Here is a 20,771-nt window from a genome sequence, read left to right as displayed (position 1 = left end):
CAGCCCGATAGATAGGGCCTGGAGTGCTTAGCAAGATATCCCTATTGGGAGTAGGTGTTCTTTTAATGAGTTTCGTTTTGCCTTAAAGGGACAGTGTGCCCAAATGTTTATTTGTGTTGTGGAGAAATAAAATCACAAACTGCACGTGTGGACTATTGTCTGACCTCGCCTACAGGCAATCCTGCCACAGGCATGCTTTAGAGTTTTAGCAGAAGATTGACAGAGGAAAGGGTGGATCTTGGAAATGTTACAGAGGAAGAATACACCAATTTTAAACATGCCGTGGAAGGGAATGGAAAAGCAAAGGGAAGAGTAAACTATCACTCGAAGGCAACATACTTTGGCAACAGAATAGATGGTAGTACTCAATTTTAGAAGCTCAATTTTAGATATATTAAGTTTAAGGCGGCACAGCACCATCCACAAGGATATAGCCTGGAGGCAATTATAAATTGGATTGCAGGTATGAGTTTGGGGGTGGATAGATATATCTGCGTATTATCTGCATAGAGCTGATACCCAAGGCCAAACGAGTTTGATAAGGTCACCAGGTGGTAGGAGAGGTCCCAGAACAGAGCCTTGAGGTACACCAACAGACCGACCAACAGGAGACAAAAACATGGTAGCAACATAGGCCTAAAAATGTGTGAGGGTAGGGGTATGATGAAAACCAGAATAGAGCTTTATTGCGGATACTAACAGAGTTTTGAATATGAAGAACAGAGTGATCAACAGTATCAAAGGCAGCAGAGAAATAAAGTAGGACAAGTAGGGAAAAATTGAATTTTGCTTCATGCAGACCATTCGCTTCTTTAGTGAGCACCATCTACGGGAGCTGTACGGAAGCCAGCTTGCAAGGGGTCCCAGAGGGCATGGGAATTAAAAAAGGTGATCATACAGGAAAACACATGACTTTCTAGCAGTTTGAAGGAAAAAGGCAGGAGACATACTGGTTAGTAGTTAGTAAGGCACATATGGTCTAGGATGTTTTTGAAAATAGGTGTGACCATTGCATGCTTAAAGGAGGGACGGAAAGTAGCAGAGGACAGGGGGGAATTGAAGATATCGGTAAGAGTGAGGACTAAGATAGGAGCAAGAGTTCTGAAAAGGTGGGAGGGAATGGAATCGAGAGTGTGGTAAAGTAAGCAGAGAAAATCAGGTTACAAAGTTCCAACTCTGCAACAGGAGAGAAGGAGTCAAGAGTGTAAAAGGGTTTTCATGTAGGTAGAAGCAGAGAGGAGGGGGATGGGACAGAAGGAATCTCGCGGATAGAATCCACCTTGCCTTTAAAGTGATCGGCAATGGCTTGAGGAGAAGTGAAGGAAGGATATGAAGTGAGAGGAGAAGGTCGGAGGAGGGAGTCAAATATACAGAGAAAAGACGGCGTGGATTGGATTTGTGAGTGTTGATAAGTGAAGAGAAGCAGTATTGTTTGGCCTTGGAGAAACCAGAGGTAAAACAGGAGAGGAGAAATGAATACTGCAGTAAATTAGCATGTGTGTGAGATTTCCTCCATGGTCATTCAGAGGAGCGAGTGCACGTGTGAATGAAGCATGTTTGTGAGTTTAGCCAAGGCTGTGGGTTAGAGAGATGGGTGTGCCGCAGAACAGAACCGGGCATATAGATCTAGAGAGGAGGAGAGGATAGAGTTGTAAGAGTTGACAAGATTGTCAGTTCCAGAGGAAGGAGTTAGAAGAGAGAGGTTAGTGCTCAGGGTAGATGTCAGAGCGGAGTGGTCAATGGAGTGACTGTCTCGAGAGTAACGAGGAGAACAGGTATGAGAAGGTTGAGAGGAATGAGTAGTGGTGATGTTCAGAGAGTAGAAGGGGGAGATGTTGAAATCCAAAATGGAACAGATTTTAGTAAAGATCAGGTCTAAATAGTGACAATTTTTTGTGGGGACTGGAATCTGTCTATTGGGGAATGCCAAAGGAGGAGGTTAAAGAGAGAAAGTGAGATGCCCAGGAGACTGAAGGATCATCAATATGATAGTCAACGCCACTCAGTAAATGGATGAAAGAGAGAGAAGTAAAGCCACGATTCAAAGTCTGAGAGGAAGGTGGATGTAGAGGTAGGCGGTCTGTAGTTGACTGCAACATGTAGAGAGATAGGGTAGAAAAACTGGACAGTGTGAATCTGAAAGGAAGAGACTGAAACAGATGAAGGCATAGGGTGGAGCTGATAATTGGCAAGGGAGGAGACCTACCTTTCCACCCCGGCCATTAGGGGGTTGAGTGTTTGAAAGAGACCACCATAGGAGACAGCAGTCTCCACTGCAGAGTGATGTTGTGAGTGCCAGGTTTCTGTTAGAGCAAAGGGCTGAAGAGAGAGTAGAAGAGATCATGTACAACCAGAGTCTTGTTAGTTAGAGTGGCCATTCCAGAGGGCACAGGAGAAGGGTAGAGTGAAGAAAGGGAGACAAGTAATGGGTATTAAGTTAGATGGGTTAACACCCTTGGTCAGGAGGCAGGTGTGGGCAAGACCAGCTGTGTATATGGCCAGGTCCAGGATTAGGAGAGCTATCCCCAGCAGCAAGGAGTAGAGCGAGAGAGAAAGCAGCTGGGAAATATTTGACGGTACTTTTTTTTAATGAGGTGTGCAGATGTTGCTGGGATAGAGGTATGTAAATTGTGGTGCAGTGTCTGTCCACAGGCAAATGTGGAGGGAATGGGATATGAAGAGAGTGTGGAAAGGTCGAGAGAATAGAAAAGTTTTTATAAAGAAGTGAGGAAACTGCAAACAGAAAAATCAATGCAGAGGTCTTATTGGGATGCAGCCACAGTAGTAAGGAGAGAAAGGTAGGAGGAGATGGTTCCCAGGTATTGCAGGATATGAGGAGTATGATTTGAAAGAGTGTATATATAAATCAGGCCTGAGAGGGTAGTGTAGCACTGAAGGCTATGCAGCAGCTTATAAAGTTATATTGAAAATAATTTGCGCTCCTTAAGATCAGTTTGGGGTTTTCTTTTTTTAGGATGCAGTGTTTAATACCACAATAATGTACTTGGTAACATTACATGAAAACAGGGCTAGGGTCCTGCAGGAACTTGCTGGAACGCTGTTCCGGTACATATTCTAGCAGCAGGGACATAGTACCAGCACTTCTCCCTCAGAAGAGGGGGAAAAGACAGGAAGAGTGGACCAATCGGAAGAGTTAGGGGGCGGGACAGAGGGGAAGGTAAGGGCCAATCAGAAGAGGAAAAGGGTGGGAAAGAGGAAAATAAAAGAACAGGGCCTAAGACAATTTACAGGTACTGAGGAGAGACAAACAGACAAGGGGGCACAAAGGGAGACCTGCAGACAAGGGGTAGAGCTATACACAGAGACAGAGAATAACACAGAGAGAGACAAATAAACAAGGGGAGCAAGGAGAGAGAGTAACAGACAGGTGGGCACAGAGGATGAGAGACAAAGGGGCACAAGGAGAATATGTTGACTCTTCACAAATAAACAATAATAATAAATACTAACCGATATGGGCCATTTTATAGTGTATTGAACATAGCCCATTGAGTTGGGATATTTGTTTGGGGGGAGAAATTACTTTTCTCCAAGGCCACTTGTCTCAGTTACCTTAGACAACAACTAGTAAACGATTAAAGGTTGCAAAGCGTAAAGCAGCAATACTACTTTCCCCCTTTCGTCTTCTTATTTTTATATGTAAAGCATATGACCATATATAATTCTACATTCTTACTTAAGCTGGCAATCGTTTGGTGCTCCTGTTATAAATCTGTAAATATCCTGATTGTGTGCCTAACATAATGGCTGCCTTTCAGTTTCAATCAATCCTTCACTCAGTGTAACTCAGCAGCTACAATGTATCCTTATATTACTAAGGTAACATTATCTATTGTTACAGTTTACAGCTCTAACTGCTGGAACATTGGCAACAAATGATCCCAAACAGGAAGTTGTTGCAAATATCATGCACTGCTGGGGAGGTCGGTTCAAATCTGCTATAGAAATCAAAGGATGCTTTAAAACTCATTAAAAATGGCATTAAGAATTGCATTTTAAAAAAACCGTCACTATTATCAAATACTACAGAACTGTTTTATTTATTTTTTTAATCATACAATGTAACATGTTTTGCTGCTTTAAGAGCAGATAAGAACCCTATAAGTACTAGTTGCAATAAGTATTGTTTTTGCATCAGTATTGGATTTCTCATTTTTTTAATAAACAAAAAGTTGAGAATCATCACCCTTTCCAATCTGCAAACTATAACACCAATATTTCTTTTACCAGATACATCAAATGATTCCCTTTTTTTTCACTACATACAATAAATATATAGAAAGAGTATTGTAGTGGGTTTTTTTCCCTGACAATATTCATAACTGAATGCAGTCATAGATGAATGATGGAGCAACAGTGACTGACACTGCATAAAACCTTATCTACTGTACAGTGACATTTTGACTTGTCATTCAGAGACCAGTATTATGTTAAGAGGATAGTGTGACCTACAAAAGCAGCTTATGCTCCTCAGTCTGTGTTAGTCAGGAGAAGGAAGGAGACAAGCAGCCAGTGCGTGTTTTCATGCAAATTTTTCTTTTGCTTTCCAGCTGATAAAATGCAGCGATCATCAAATAAACCTCCTGAAGCCCAAACTCTGGGAATTGGCAAAGCTATCGCTGTACTTACATCAGGAGGAGATGCACAAGGTACAGTAATACATAGTGTCAAATAGCTTCTTGATGCTTATTTCACATTTTTATTGAATTCACTTATACTGTATATGTTATAGTACCTGGTATGTTTATTTCAAACTGTAAACTTTCATGTAAACTTTTCATTGGATTTTGCCTAAATTGAATTTTGTACGCTGTCACAAATTAAAATCAAATAAATAAGTGAAATAGATTTCATATTAAAACGTATCAATACCAAAAAAATTTATATGAGAGGGAGCTGTAAATAAATACCGTGGCTGTTTCAGCCACATGTCTAAAAATATGCCAGACCGTAACTAATCTCAGCTGCACGTCTCGTTAGGCTACACTGGTTAACATACAAACAAATTAGGAATACATTAAATCAAATCTGAAAAGTTGGAAATGTTTTCCCAAAGTTACTGGAAAGCTGTTAAACTTTAGCTATGTGGGTATCCAAACTGTGTTTCCTGGGTTTGTTTTTTTGTTTTGTTTTTTTGTTCTTTTGATTTTTGAAGAAATAGATTGTGTTAAAGAAAATATAATACAAGTTGTGTCTTTAACAAATTCTGCAGGGACAGGAAAGACAATATACGGAACTGAAGATGTGATCCACTTTTTTTAAAATTGTTTCATGCGCTGGAAACGTAAACCACTACCACTAACTTCCATGAAAATAGTAAATATTCAGTAATACTTGGATTATACTGTAAAACAATTATTTGCTCAAACAATAAATGAGTACTTCAGTATTAGGAAATACCTTTTTTTTATTATTTGAACTAACAATTGATATTATAAGACGAGCTTTTGAGAGTTCTCCTCTCTTCCTCGGGTCAGTAATAATGATTTACATGGATTGCATGAGTTTAACACAGATGTAAAAGTTCAGATAACAATCTAAGGCAGATTATATCTCTGTACTGCTAACGTGTAGCTCACAGGCAAATAGCGATGATTATATGAATCTAAAAGATGGAAGTCTGGGTCCCAGGTGTCACTTTGCCATAGTGTGTGGAAGATAGGACTTTCCACGTTGATGCTCATTTACAGTACTGTACATCATCATTACGTTTAGAATGGACACGTTAACCAATCTGAAAACGACTTGTTGCATAACTATTGTATGATGGAGTGAAAAATAGTGTACTCACCATAAAAATGGTTATTGCCTTTCCATAGAATATGTGCATGATATTGAACAAGTAGTTCTTCTGCCAAGTTTATAGGAAAGTTCCCTTGATTCTCTTTTGCCTGGGCTAGAGTAGGAGCCAGCAGTCCTCTGCCTTGTGCAAGTTAAGGAGAGCGAGGGGGAAGTATCAGATGGTCTGTACTTGCACTGATTACAGTATGTCTCCCTGCAAGACTGCAGTGGAATGCTAGAAAAAGACAAACAGCAGATTCCTCAGCAGTTGGAGTTACAAAGATGGGAACACATTAGTGCAAACTAGGTTGTGAAGCAAAGCATTTTACAAACGAAGATGCATTCACAAGAGAGAACTATATTTGATTGGTAGGTTTTAAACCCAGACTTTGTATAGTATACATCATAATTCTGCAGCTATTTATTACAATGTTAATTTCAGGTTATGTTAATACATATAAATAATTATAAGTAACGAATAAAACAATGTAGAAATGATAATATTGTAACTTCATTTTATTCTCGTGTGTGTGTGTGTGTGTCAGGGGGGCTTTGAGTTTTGGAATGCTGCCTCAGCAAGGCACATATGTTACTGCCAGTCACTGGCTAGACTAGACTCACTAGGCCACATTCTCCCACACACTACTGATGTTATGCTGCAGGAAACTTACAGTGATACACGGGAAACGGTCTTAAAGAACCATTACATCTCTTTATTGTTGACCTGTATAAGATGCTTCACAACAGGAGCATTTTACATTTTTCACCTGGACTGGGTGACTGACGACTGCACCCAGGAGCGGGTGCACAATTCTTAAACAGAGCACACTAGTATCAGGGGAGATGACCGGTTGATTTCACCAGGGTAAAGACAAATGAATCCGGCTTTAACACTCCATTACAATATGAACAAATAACTCTCCAAATTCTTATTGGATATTTACAGAACAGTAGTATTGCCATGAATATGTGGGACAGATACTGCTAAACAAAGTTGTAGTTTGTCATTATATTACACAGTTTCAGAAATGCAGAAAATTGATGAATAAATACACAATGTGTTTAATATTCGTCTCGATGTTAGAAAAGCAATAAAAAAGGAGTCTGAAATGTAAAGACATTCTCTGGCAAAGAAGTTTTGCTGGCAATTTCTTCAATTAATGCTAACATGGAGCAGGTGAAGTCACTTAATCAGCTGATCTTTTAACTCTATCAAATGCTTGGAATTATTTTTATCACAATGTACACTTACATTTCTAAAAAAAAAAAAAACCAACAATTGTAAATACAATTATTTAGATATTCTAATCTTCTTCAGTACAGAGTTATCACTTTAGAACGTTTGTTACACTGAAAATGTTAGGGAGGCTGAATGCATACAAATACATTATTTGTTCCTCTGGCTTCTAAGAGGATACAGTATGTGTGTGTGCAGCTGCAGAAGCCAGGAGAATGTATAATGTACCACAGAGACACGCAATCTCTCATAATACAGTAGTTTAAAAAATTACTTTACAAATCAAGGATTTCTGACGTCTAGCTGCAAATGTAAGAATACATCTGAAATGTGATTGATATTTTATTATGTATATGTCCTCTAGTGTACTTGGCTTATTTTTACAGTATATTTTAATGAATACCTTTAAGTAACCATCTGCAGTGTGAGGAAGGCCTCAAAGTCACGTGCAAATGTTTTAAAGAAACAATTCAAGTGGCACTTTACAATATATATATAGTTTTTACATTTTATTTAATATATGCAGCCTTTGATTACCTTTATTGAAAACTAATTACCTAAGCTGCTAATTGATATGGTTTCCTGTAATCAATCAGCAAAGATCCTGCTTCCTAGGGTTCACTAAATGGCTGCTTTCAGTTTCAATCAATCCTTCCGTCTGTGTAACTCAGCAACTACAATGTACTCTTATATTACTAAGGTAACATTATCCATTATTACAGTTTGCAGCTCGCGAGCCACCCTTCTTCCCCCCCCCCTCTCCCCATGGATTTCTCTAACCGTCTCACTCTGATTACCTCTCTTCCTCACTCACTCTCCCCCACCTTACCCTATTTCTCCCTATCTTATACCTCCCTCCTCTCACTCTCCTGCCTCATTCATCATTTACCCCCCTCTCCCTCAATCCCCCCTCCTCACACTCATTCCCTCCTCCCTCCCCCCTGGCCACACACGTCCACAATTCCCTCCACACAACCCCCCCCCCCAATAATTACCCCTCCCCCTAATAAATACAAAGCACCCCAATACATAAAACACCCCCCAAATATTTACAAAACACCCCCCCAATACATACAACACACCCCCAAATACATACAAAACACCCCCCAAATACATACAAAAGACCCCCCCCCCAAATACATACAAAACACCCCACAAACCCGAAATATATACAAAACATCCCCCACCCCAAGTACATACAAAACAACCCATCCAAATATATACAAAACACACTTAACTTGGGGATGGTCTCAGGCCGCCAGGCCCCAGCTCTCCCCAGCTGCTGGCCTCCCTCACTGTCCTGTGCAGGGCCTCTCTGATGACAGTGTGTGCCAGAAGCTGGGCCCAGCTTCCAGTGAGGCCCGGTGCACACCGACATCAGAGAGAGGCCCTGCACGGGATAGTGAGGGAGGCCAGCAGCTGGGGGGAGCCCAGGCCCAGCGGCAAACAGAGGACCGGCAAAAGGACAAAGAAGTTGAACCCGACCTCTGACCGGCCCAACTTCCAGCGCCTCAATTGTCGGCGGTTTTGCAAACATGAAAGTGTTGCAAAGATCTTGCGCTGCTTGGGAAGTGTGTTAGAACCTGCTATAGCAATCAAAGGATGCATTCAAAAATTGCATTAAAGTTTTTAAACTCACGTAGGATATTGCATGGATTACTCCTTAAAGCACTAATTTAACTTTGCGCTCCTGCCTTTCTAATCCCTGAGCATATTTTATGTATCAACATAATCAATTTTCCTAATAACCACACTCGTACCAGTTAGGCTTCCAGGCTGTTCAGTTGGTTGAAACGTCTCATCAAATTAGCCAGTTTAAATTCTTCTTGATTGATATCCCTGCATCTTTCGATAAATCCTCTCCTTCAGATGTTTCTGTTCCGATATTCCTCTTACACCTTCTGTTGTAACTTTTTTTTCTTGCCTTTCCACTCTCTGTAGGTGCACTGTTTCATATGCCTTCCTTTATCTCTCCATGTAAAATGTGGACTACTGAATGGAATACAGTTTAATTTTGTAGTCATATCTATTTTGTTTGTTTAAAAAAATAGTAGTTATTATTTCTTATCAGAGAAGATCACCAACTAAACTATGATAGACCTATTGCTCATAGTGCCTTGGATAAATTAGGTACTTTTATAAGAGGCCTACATACCTCGCCCTATAAGTGTTTTGTTTTCCCCCCACAAATAGAATTACATTTATCTTGAGGACTTATTAAAAAAAAATTAAAAATAGGCTTTTGTGTGGCGTAGCTTGGACAGCAAGCATGAGAGCATGTGTCTAGATCAAGCGCCACATGGAAGGAGCAACAACAAAGCATTGAAAATCGGGATGAAAACTACAAGGACAAAGGCATATTGATAAGAGCGGCAACACGAATCCGCCGTGACCACAAATCGCTGACTTTAGATATTCACATACCCACATCTATTTTTAAGCAGCCACGTTCCTCCACCCGGCCTTGATGCAGTGGTTTCAAGATGAACGCTGAGACCACACGGATGAGGTCTACAATGCAGAGCGTCCCGGAATGGATAGTCTGTGAGCCACAACTGGAAGTGAGAGGAACCGGAGTAACGGACTAGCGTCACAGTCGGTGGGCAGGTAATCCCGGTATCCCCCATAACCTGCGATGTACACGAATCGGGCCATGGAGGGACATAGAGCGCTCCAGAGGAGAAGGGGGCACCCTACCTTGCATTTCACATGGGCTATTGCCCCCTCCGGAAACCCCACGAGAGAGTATGATCAGAACAAACAGCGATACTACCACAAACGTCTGAAATCCCTACCTCTCATATAGACACCATAATTATACTGATCTCCACTGGGCTACGAGAGTTGCAGGAGAACTCTCCAGATTGTAACTGGAACATTTACCGGAGACCCAAAACATATGAAGTAAAGGGGGAAAGGGAACTGTATTCCTTATCTTGCCCATGCCTAGGGTGAGCCATAAAAGTGTGAGTATATAAATGAAGGGAGAGAAATAAGAAAGGGGCCAAGACTGAGAGGACTGTGGGCTTGGAGGGGAGGGGGAGAATGCGGATATCATCACAATTTTGAGGCCCGCTGACTCTCATCATGGAGGGTAGTTACTGCTAAATAGCACACAGCCTTGCTACACTGGGTTCACCCACGTGGTGATTCTAAGAAGAGAGGCAGATAAGGGAAAATCAGTGTGAAGTGAAACCAACTCTTGTCTGTTAGAATACGATTTTATAGAGAGATTTGTCACCAAGCCGTCAAAAGCAATGAAACCTCCATGAAGGACCAGCAGAAGAGGAGGAGAGAGGATGGTGGGAAAGGGCACAAAAGAGTGGAACAAGCTGACAATGTGAGTGAGCTAACTGTTTTAAGTGTGGCTCAATCTGTGGCGATTATCAGACAAGCCATCAAAAGTATATCACTGCTGCTGGATTCTAAATTAGAACCTATCCAGAAAATGCTGGAAGATAACCAACAACAATTGGGTTCACATAGTCACCAACTTAAAGAACTGGAACAAAGAACCAGTGACTCGGACGACAAGATAAATGATGCACAAAAAGCTGTTATAATAATAATGAGAAAAAATATATCCAACCTAACGGAACAGCTTAAGGATCAAGAAAACAGACAAAGAAGGAATAATCACAGCTTTATTAGGATAACTGAGGGGACATCAGAGACGCAATTGTTTACAGCTATATCACATACAGTACGTACCAAGTATCCTAGAGGGTCCCACAGGAAAACATGGTGTTGGAATAGAAAGACGCCACCGGATTGGACTTCCGAAAAAAGAGGTTAAAGAGAGAACGCGACCAGTCATCGCTCGATTCCTAAACTTCTCAGAGAGCACCAAAACCTTCACGGCTTACAAAATCTAAAGCAAAACTGCAAGGAAACAAAATTCTGATCTTTCAGGGCTAGAAAGAGGAAAGAATTCCTGAATATCTGCACTCAGATGTACCACAAAGGTATTACATTTGCCTTGATGTACCCAGTAAAATTGAGTTCAAACAATTCAAGGTGAAAAGATCTTCAAGGACCCATCATCGGAACTAAAGATTTAAGAGTCTATTGAAAAATCAGCCACAGTAGAGGATGAGAACGAATCCAGAGGCCCGCTTCCTTCCTCTCGTATGATGTTTTTTTTTGTGGTGTGAAGATAGTCAGCGCAAACCTCACGGGCCTCCCGATGTCGATGGAACCGAATGAAATAAAAGGATATGGATAAAAAAGAATTAAAATCTCAGTGTATTAGATACACATGTGGGGGATGGGGGAAGAGGGGGGGGGGGGAAAGGGGGAGGGGGGTGAGGGCAGGGTGTGGGAGCAAGGAGGAGGATAATGCTGGAGGGGTTGATAATTGGTTTTCCACTTTAACTAATCAAAGAATACATAAAATTATGGATTCAGTGACTCACACGGGCTTGTGTGGTGTCTCTCCCTCAACGCTGACTGTAGTGGATTTATTACAGACTCATATGCTGGAGTCTCAATATACATAAAACTCACACGGCCTGATGTGAGTCCTTGTCCTCAGAGGGTGATGTCCTGTATGGATGGTGTCTGGGTTGTCTCAGCAGAATTATCCCCCGATGGGTGTAGTGTGTGAGTGTCTCCTCTCCCCGTTTCCCAGATGACCAAAAGGAGTGTATGCCAACAAGGGTTAACAACAATAAAAAAGGTCTTTAATGGGTATACAGTGGAGACATAAGCATATGAAATGCAAACATGTGGTGAACCATAAAAAGTATAGAACAATCTATGACAAAATGAAATAAATTATACTAAGACACAATGGAATAAAATAAGACACAATGAAATAAAATGAAATAAAGCAAACACAAGGACTACACTCACACTTGAAGTCAAATAAAATGGCCCAGCCTCAGCCGCTCGGTACCTTGTCAAATAAAATGGCCCAGCCTCAGCCGCTCCTGAATATCTGCACTCAGATGTACCACAAAGGTATTACATTTGCCTTGATGTACCCAGTAAAATTGAGTTCAAACAATTCAAGGTGAAAAGATCTTTAAGGACCCATCATCGGAACTAAAGATTTAAGAGTCTATTGAAAAATCAGCCACAGTAGAGGATGAGAACGAATCCAGAGGCCCGCTTCCTTCCTCTCGTATGATGTGCCCAGGCAGGAGCCTGGGTGCCTTCCCCTTAAGAGGACAACTCTTTCATGTGCACCATTGACCATAGTCCTGATAAGCCACACATATCCCGATATGCGGAACCCATAGATGAGGGAGGGTAAGAGGTAACAAGGTGGCCCTTCCTACGAGATTCCTCATGCACTTTCTTTTTGTGTTATATTGCTTCACTCTGCTTTCTCCCTTCTTATTACTATGTGACGAGACACCTGGAACAGGAAAGCCATTTTAGAAAAAGGCAGAGGTAGCAATGGTAGCTGTCGTAGCTACAATAGAGGTTTAAAGGGGAGTAAAGCTAATCTCCCCTATATACAAAAATGTATGTATACAAAGTTATGTTCTTGGTTCTTTTAGACCAGTTAAGAGCTTACTGAAAGTTAAATTATATGGTTAGGATTTTTGTTCTTATTATGGCTCCAAAGAAAAACAACTAAGAGATAAGAATATGTAATGAGTGTTATAAGTAGGACTAAAAACTAGGCAAAATAAACGAAAGGCAGAATACCCTCTCCCATAGAAAGGTGTCATGAATACATTTAAAATCTCATACTGGATCAGCACTTAAAAAGTAAATCAAAGAAAATGAAAGACTTACCTTTCCTTTTTAGTCTCACCAAGTTGGTGAGACCAAAGGGAAAATGGAAGTCTTTCATTTTCTTTGATTTACTTTTTGAGTGCAGATCCAGTATGTTTTTTAAAAATTTTTTTATATATAGTTGTATGCATCTAGCGGTATAGATGCAGGATGATAGTACCGCCTTCTGAATTACTGTATAGTAGACAGGGTGAGTGCTAGTTCATTCTATTTTTTTATTTTATTTAAAATCTCAATGTGGAATGTAAATGGGATTAACTCACCAATTAAGCGATCTAAAATACCCCACCATCTACAGATTAACAAGGTGGATCTAGGATTAATACAAGAGACCCATCTTCATGATCTGGACATTCAAAATTAGTATACAGGTGTATAAATTTACATTCAAAATTAGAAAGATCATGGGTACAGAAATGCCTTGCTTGTCCTATGATAGAAGGAGGAGGGGTGTAGCCATCCAGAAGGAACTGCAATATATGTTCCACTCAATGCTAACAGATGATGAAGGCAGATTTTGTTTTAATTGATATTACCATAGCGGGAAGAAAAGTTATAGCTAAAGTATATGCCCCAAATAAGAACTCCCGTAAATTCTTTACAGCCCTCGTTGGCAAAATAATGGGATTTAAGCTTTTTCCTCTTGTAAATTCTTTATTTATAAACCACATTTTTATAACATTTAACCTATACAAAACAATACAACACAACTTAAAACATACAGCATTGATACTAATAAAAACAAACACAAAACCAACAATCTGACATAAATAAAAAAATTAAGATTAGACAAAATAAAATTAAAACTAGACACAAGTCAATCCCATAAATATTAGTCTGGGTTATCCTTATTATTATAATTATTATTCTGACTATGGCAAATGTGTCTACTTTTAAATCCTCTCACGGTATTCTATTAGTAGTAAACTCTGACCATGGCAACCAAAGGCGTTCAAATTTTAACCTAGTGTCAGTGGTTATGCTTGATAGTTGTTCCATTTTCATAAACTCCCATACTCTCGACTCCCATTGTCCCATAGTGGGTGCCTGCATCTTTTTCCAGTTGGCAGCGATGGCACATCTTGCTGCATTTAGCATATGTATTAATAGAGATTTCCTAATTCTGTGCCCCTTGACCCCTTACCTTAACAATATAATACTTGGGTCTTTTGTGATTCTAATTTTGGTAATATTAAAAATCTGCTGTAATATCATATCCCAAAACCGCTCTATTATCTTACACTCGCACCAGATATGAAGCATTGTTCCCACCTCCTCACAACCTCTCCATTACTTATTGGAAGTTCCTGGGTAGCATTCTTTCAGTTTTTGTGGTGAGTATTACCACTTGTACATTATCTTATATCAATTTTCTAGAATATTCGTTGATAACGAGGAAGAGTTGGCATTGCTCCACATCTGTGTCCACTTGAGTGCAGAGTACTCCCTACCAAGCTCTTTTTCCCAGGCTAGTACAAACCGTGGTTTAGTTTCAATATTAATTTCCAGTAATACTCTATAGATATACAATATATTGTATCCACCTGCACCCCACAAACCAGCACTGTTTCAAAAGGACTCAGCGCCCTTAATATATATATTTTTTCTGTTCATATAATGTAAAATTTGCATATATTGCCACCTCTCCTCCCCTTCTTTAAATTCAACCTGGTGCTGAAAGTGTTTAAAACATCTGATCTTACCCGTATCCATCAGGTCTCCTAGCCTAATTACACCCGCTTGACTCCATTTTTTTAAATATTCTGGAGTTGAGCCCTGGGGGGAAATCAGACTTCTCACATATTGGAGTTGGAGGGGATGGGAACGTGGAGATTCTCTCATCTTTAAGCCTTTTCTTCTTATCGGCGAGATTTTAATATTTGTCTTGATAATTTCCTGGATCGATCCAGTTGTAAAGAATCTAGACCACAAAAAACAATAGGTAACGAAAGCTGTCAGCATAAATACGAAACGTTATAAGTAATTAATAGCTGGAGACACTTCCATCCCTTCGATAGAGAATTTACATTTTAAAGACCCTGCCTCGTACTGACCTATATCACTTTTAAATAATTGACTTCAAACTAATGAACAAAATATTAGCACATAGATTTAAAAAAGATAATCCCATCACTGGTATCTGAGAATCAAACAGGTTTTGTATACGACATAAATGCCGTTTTTTTAATGTCCTAAGTTATTAGCTATTATTGATTATCATGACATTCACCCGTTAGGAGAAAAAAAAGGGGGGGGGAAGGATAAATGAATTCTAGAACACAAAAAGTGTTCCCCGCACTCCTAATGAATACAAAAGAATCAATGATACTTGAAATGCTGATATGTATTAATGAGCAAAAGTGAAGAACATGAATTGACAATGTGCAAAAAAACACAAATCACAAAATGAACAGGAGGGGGAGAGATGGTGAGGGAAGGGGGAAATGTGACATCACTAAAAAGTGAGGGATATGATACAGAAATCCCTATCAGGGAAGGAAGTGGGTGCAGTGATACGCAGGGGGCAATGTTTTGGGGTCACTTACCCCTTCTATAGGCCCATTCCCATAGTCACCACAAAGTGGGACTATGGTACTTCCCGACTCCCTCACAGCAAAATCCTCCCAGTGTTAAAACAAATGCAAAAAAAGTGTCTAGGCGGATGCAAGCAGTATTGAATTCAATGAGTTATGTCATCTGATATCTATGTATATGTTTAGCTGATATCCTTAAACTGATGCACTAGACACCTGACAACCCGTTGTAGGCTAAGAGCCTGAAAACAGAGATCACATATATGTGTATACTACCAAGCAGTATTAAATTCAATGAATAATGTCATCTGATATGTACTTGGCTACTGCACTAAATATCTGACAAATCCTTGTAGGCTGAGAGCAGACAGCACAAAAATGAGAATACTATATAATACAGGCAGTCCTCGTTTTACAACGCTTCGCTTTACAACAAATGGCTTATCCAACGCTATGCAATACATACCTATATTCATTTTTACAACGCCAAAATGGCTTATCCAACGCTCTTACGACGCTTTGCAACGTTGTGTATGTGTGTATATGTATATACACACACATTCACATAAACAACGTTGCAAAGCGTCCTAAGAGCGTATATATATAATATTATACTATATACATATATTTATGTGTGTGCTGCATATCTTATTGCCTGCATAAAATATTTGGTGTATTTTATTGTTAAAAATGCCTTCAGGAACGGAACCTTTCATTTAAACAGTGTTCCTATGGGAAAACGTGTTTCGCTTTACAACGTTTCGCTTTACAACGCCATTTTGAGTAACGCATTGTGTCGGATAACCGAGGACTACCTGTACTATACTAGGATCCTGTGAGAATGACTCCCAGACAACAGGTTCTTCCGTTGCAAATATCTAATTTAACAGTGCTTCACACACTGAGGACTGTTGCCTGCTTGTGCCTTAGAGATTCATTGCTAGTGACTGTTGCCATTACTTGCAAAGACTGTTTTTCATTAATAGTATTCTAATTTTTGCGCTGTCTGCTCAGTTTAGGGCCCCAAAACAAAATACATTTTCTATAGGATCCACATATGATTTAATATTGAGTCAAGAAATCCCCGTACTGATCTCCGAAATACTCCATTAGTCACCTTCCCCTCCTCTGAATATACTCCATTTACTATTCTGCTATTCATTTGTCTCCCTCAACATAATGGTCCACTCCTGTCTTTAGTCTTACTTTTCCTCCTTTAACATTTTTATCATCATTTATCATTATCATCATGAATAATCATTTATCCTCATCCATTTATCATCATCAACGATAATTTATTTTTTAGGTGAACACGGGCCTCCACTTAAGGGGGCACCGCAATACTTTATAGTTCGTATGAAAACTACAATTACATATAATTATTTTGTTACACATGAGACTGACAGAAAAAGCCAGAATTATAATAATACATGTAAGGAAGGCGAAGAGTCCAGGTGAAGAGACTCCAAAGAGCACAGCAGACGTTAGCGACAAAGACGGGAACCAGACTGAGATGCCAGCAAAAAGGTAGGTGTTTTATTCCAGACAAACGTACTTCAGAGCATGGTTGTTAAGTACAAAAATCCTCTTTTTGTACTTAACAACCATGCTCTGAAGTACTTTTGTCTGGAATAAAACACCTACCTTTTTCCTGGCATCTCAGTCTGGTTCCCGTCTTTGTCGCTAACGTCTGCTGTGCTCTTTGGAGTCTCTTCACCTGGACTCTTCCCCTCTTCAAAAAGTAATTGAACAGTATGAGGCGAGGTATGAGGTGAATTCGCATAATTCGTCCTTAAGGGGTTAAACCCCAACTTAATGAAGCATATAGATAACTCCGTGGCTGATACTATACACCTCATACATCAACCTTGGCACCTTGCAGATAGATGCACTTACCAGAACACCTTCCTACTGTCCTCTGTACGTTCTTCCTACTTACCAACTAGATTGTGAGCTCTTTGGGGCAGGGACTTCTTTTCCTAAATGTTTCTTTTATGTCTGAAGCACTTATTCCCATTATGTGTTATTTGTATTATCTGTTATTTATATGATTGTCATATGTATTACTGTTGTGAAGCGCTATGTACATTAATGGCACTATATAAATAAAGTTATACATACATACATTTACAGATGGTATGAGAATTGTGTTAGGAGAGCTTGGATAGGCTTGCATTGTGTTAGAAGAAGCCCTGCCTCAAGGAGCTTACAATCTATAGGTAGGGTAAGTTGAAACATTGGGTACAAGTAGGGTGACCACATTTGTCCCGGCAAAAACTGGCACAAATGTCACGCATGTGCCGTCGGCACTTTGAGCGTTTTCTCACCAACTATATGCACAATAGAAATTTCCCGGCTGCTTGTGCGCATGCGCGATCGGCACTTGCTGTCTGCGCATGTATGAACTGCGTTTGCCAGTCGCTCATGCGCAATCAGAGCTTGCCAGTTGCGCATGTGCACAAGCAGGCCGGGAAGTGCCGATCACGCATGAGCGACCAGCAGCAAGTTCCCCGGAGCCCCGGTTGGGAATCACTGTCCTAGTGATTCTTTGTAAGAATGAAACAGCAGCATAGCACAGTATTGGACCTCACGGCAGACATGCAGGGGTGAAGGACTGATGAGCTCCAGGTGGTCTTTGAAGCATCTCTTTTCCTCATGCTGTTAACCCCATCCACAGCTTTATGGACAGGGACAGTGAAGGCATATTGGGGAGTCTATCTTGGGGGCAACTTGAGTGTTATGTCCAAGAGGTACTTTGCTTGAATCACTTTCACTTATATATACTTCAAGAAGCATTCCATCCAAGGGCCCCATTTTTTTTAATAGTTAAGAAGCAGTGTGTCCCTGAGCTTAACTGCATTCATTTTAGCTCCGGGGACCCGCTGGTTCCAGAGATTCGTACCTCCATAAGTGCTGTCGGTTACTTCCTGGTTTTTAAATCTCCATAGCCGGGGATGGTACCATGGGCACCTTCACAGGTATCTCGAGAGTCCGGGTCCCCAAAGGTGAAATGAATGCGGTCCAGCGCCGGAGACCCTGCTTCTTCCCACTTATCTAAAAAAATATATACAGTATATATACATAGTAGTATGTATATATACCGAACCACTATGTTTTTTTGTTCCCGTTCTTTACTGACTGGGCTATTTTCTCTTCTGCTTGGGCCTTTGTAAAAAGAAAGAGTTGCTGTACACTTAGAACACGAGCTATGCAGGTTTTTACAAAACAATAGAAGATTTGTAGAGGAGAATACAATATAGATGTTCAGGTATACTGTACTTCCATCAATATAATGTTTCATTTCAACTGGCTGATTTATGTATTACAAATTTTAATATATTTATGGATCAACATTTTACAAAACAAAAGCAATGAACAAAAATGTCTTGATCTGACCTCATATTTAACATTTACAATCCTTATTTTCATGCCAGTCCATCATTGTGCAATTTACAAGTAATAGAAACCAATTTCACAAATGTAACTGCAAAACTCTATTCTTGAACAGGAATGAATGCAGCTGTCCGAGCTGCTGTGAGAGTGGGAATATACATGGGTGCTAAAGTCTACTTCGTTCATGAGGTATGTATATAAAAAAAAAAATAGCTCATATGATCCCTCTTTTGCAGGTTGTTTTATTTTATTTAATATACATTACAATTACTAAAAAGAGAAGTGGTTATTTAACTTGATTCATTTTGCAGGGTTACCAAGGACTGGTCGATGGAGGTGACAATATTAGAGAAGCTACCTGGGAAAGTGTGTCAATGATGCTGCAGTTGGTAAGTTTAATGGTTGAATAACTATGTTAGTGTTGGAGAGGCTTAAATCATAAGCAGTGTTTTATTCGCCTAGAGTACTGAGAAGGTGAGAATGACTCAATAAATATTAAGATCTAAGTAGAGCATGATAAAGAGCCATATCTGTTCCTTCCAGAAGCAGAAAATCAAGTATCTAAAACATTGTGAGCAAATCCCTTTCATTCTTTACATAGCCTCCTCAGATATATCAACTATGACCCTTATTCTGTAAACTGTGATAGCGCCGATCCAGCTCTGCTCATATTACTCGACCTCTCTGCAGCATTTGACACAGTTGACCACCCTCTTCTCCTTCACATTCTCCATACTCTTGGTATTCGGAACAAAGCTCTATTCTGGATCTCATCCTACCTCTCCCATCGTACTTTTAGTGTCTCTTCTGCTAACACCTCCTCCTCCTCTATTGATCTCTCTGTGGGGGTACCCCAGGGCTCTGTCCTGGGACCTCTTCTCTTTTCTCTGTACACACTCTCTCTAGGTGACCTAATAACATCTTTTGGGTTTAATTATCACCTCTATGCTGACGACACACAAATATACTTTTCAACACCCGACCTTACACCTGCTGTACAAACCAAAGTTTCTGAATGTCTCTCTGCTATATCATCCTGGATGGCCCTCCTCCGCCTTAAACTCAACATGGCTAAAACAGAGCTCATCATACTTCCTCCCAAACCTGGCCCTACTACCTCCTTCCACATTACTGTTGGAACTACGATCATTCACCCAGTAGCCCAAGCACACTGCCTAGGGGTCACACTCGACTCCTCTCTCACATTCGCCCCTCACATTCAAAACATTTCTAAAACCTGTCGCTTTTTCCTCCGCAATATAACAAAGATACGCCCTTTCCTCTGTTGCTCGACTGCTAAAACTCTGACTCAGGCCCTCATTCTCTCCCGTCTTGATTACTGTAACCTCCTGCTGTCCGGCCTTCCTGCCTCTCACCTGTCTCCCCTACAATCTATCCTAAACGGTGCTGCCAGAATCACTCTACTCTTTCCTAGATCTGTCTCAGCATCTCCCCTCATGAAATCACTCTCCTGGCTTCCGATCAAATCCCGCATCTCACACTCCATTCTTCTCCTCATTTTTAAAGCTTTACACTCTTCTGCCCCTCCTTACATCTCAGCCCTAATTTCTCGTTATGCACCATCCAGACTCTTGCGTTCTTCTCAAGGATGTCTTCTTTCTACCCCCTTTGTATCTGAAGCCCTCTCCCGCCTTAAACCCTTTTCACTGACTGCCCCACACCTCTAGACTGCCCTTCCCCTCAATACCCGACTAGCACCCTCTCTATCCACCTTTAAGACCCAACTTAAGACACACTTGCTTAAAGAAGCATACAAATGGGTAAATCAATGGACTAACCCTCCAGGCGCTCAGAATAAAGCATAGTCCTGCTGGTGAGCAATGATAAAATGAATCTTATAGACCCCGGCTATACACAACCATTTAGCAGTGTGAAAAATATATCCTTCCCCCCAACCGGCTCACCAAGAGCACTATCAGGCTGGAACACGGGAAACTCACGTATAATTCTTGGGGCTGTTGATGTCAAGCCTGTCCGGTCTTGGCAGTATGATGTACTGTATGCTCCCGCTCCTCCTGGATGAGGCTGGGATCTCT

The 20,771-nt window shown here is 40.5% G+C and overlaps 1 protein-coding gene across 2 annotated transcripts in view; it reads left to right on the top strand.

Annotated features, from left to right (window-relative positions):
- The window catches only part of PFKM (phosphofructokinase, muscle), a 104,711-nt gene that overhangs the window by 38,094 nt on the left and 45,846 nt on the right, over positions 1-20,771 (top strand). For both annotated transcript variants that reach the window (XM_075591667.1, XM_075591666.1), the window contains exons 2-4: positions 4,572-4,670; positions 18,830-18,903; positions 19,026-19,103. In XM_075591667.1, coding sequence (XP_075447782.1) covers positions 4,572-4,670; positions 18,830-18,903; positions 19,026-19,103 — 251 coding nt within the window. The remainder of the gene's footprint in view (positions 1-4,571; positions 4,671-18,829; positions 18,904-19,025; positions 19,104-20,771) is intronic.

The sequence above is a fragment of the Ascaphus truei genome, chromosome 3, assembly GCF_040206685.1.
Source record: "Ascaphus truei isolate aAscTru1 chromosome 3, aAscTru1.hap1, whole genome shotgun sequence".
NCBI lineage: Eukaryota > Metazoa > Chordata > Amphibia > Anura > Ascaphidae > Ascaphus > Ascaphus truei.
This window is presented reverse-complemented; position numbering and strand designations above follow the sequence as displayed.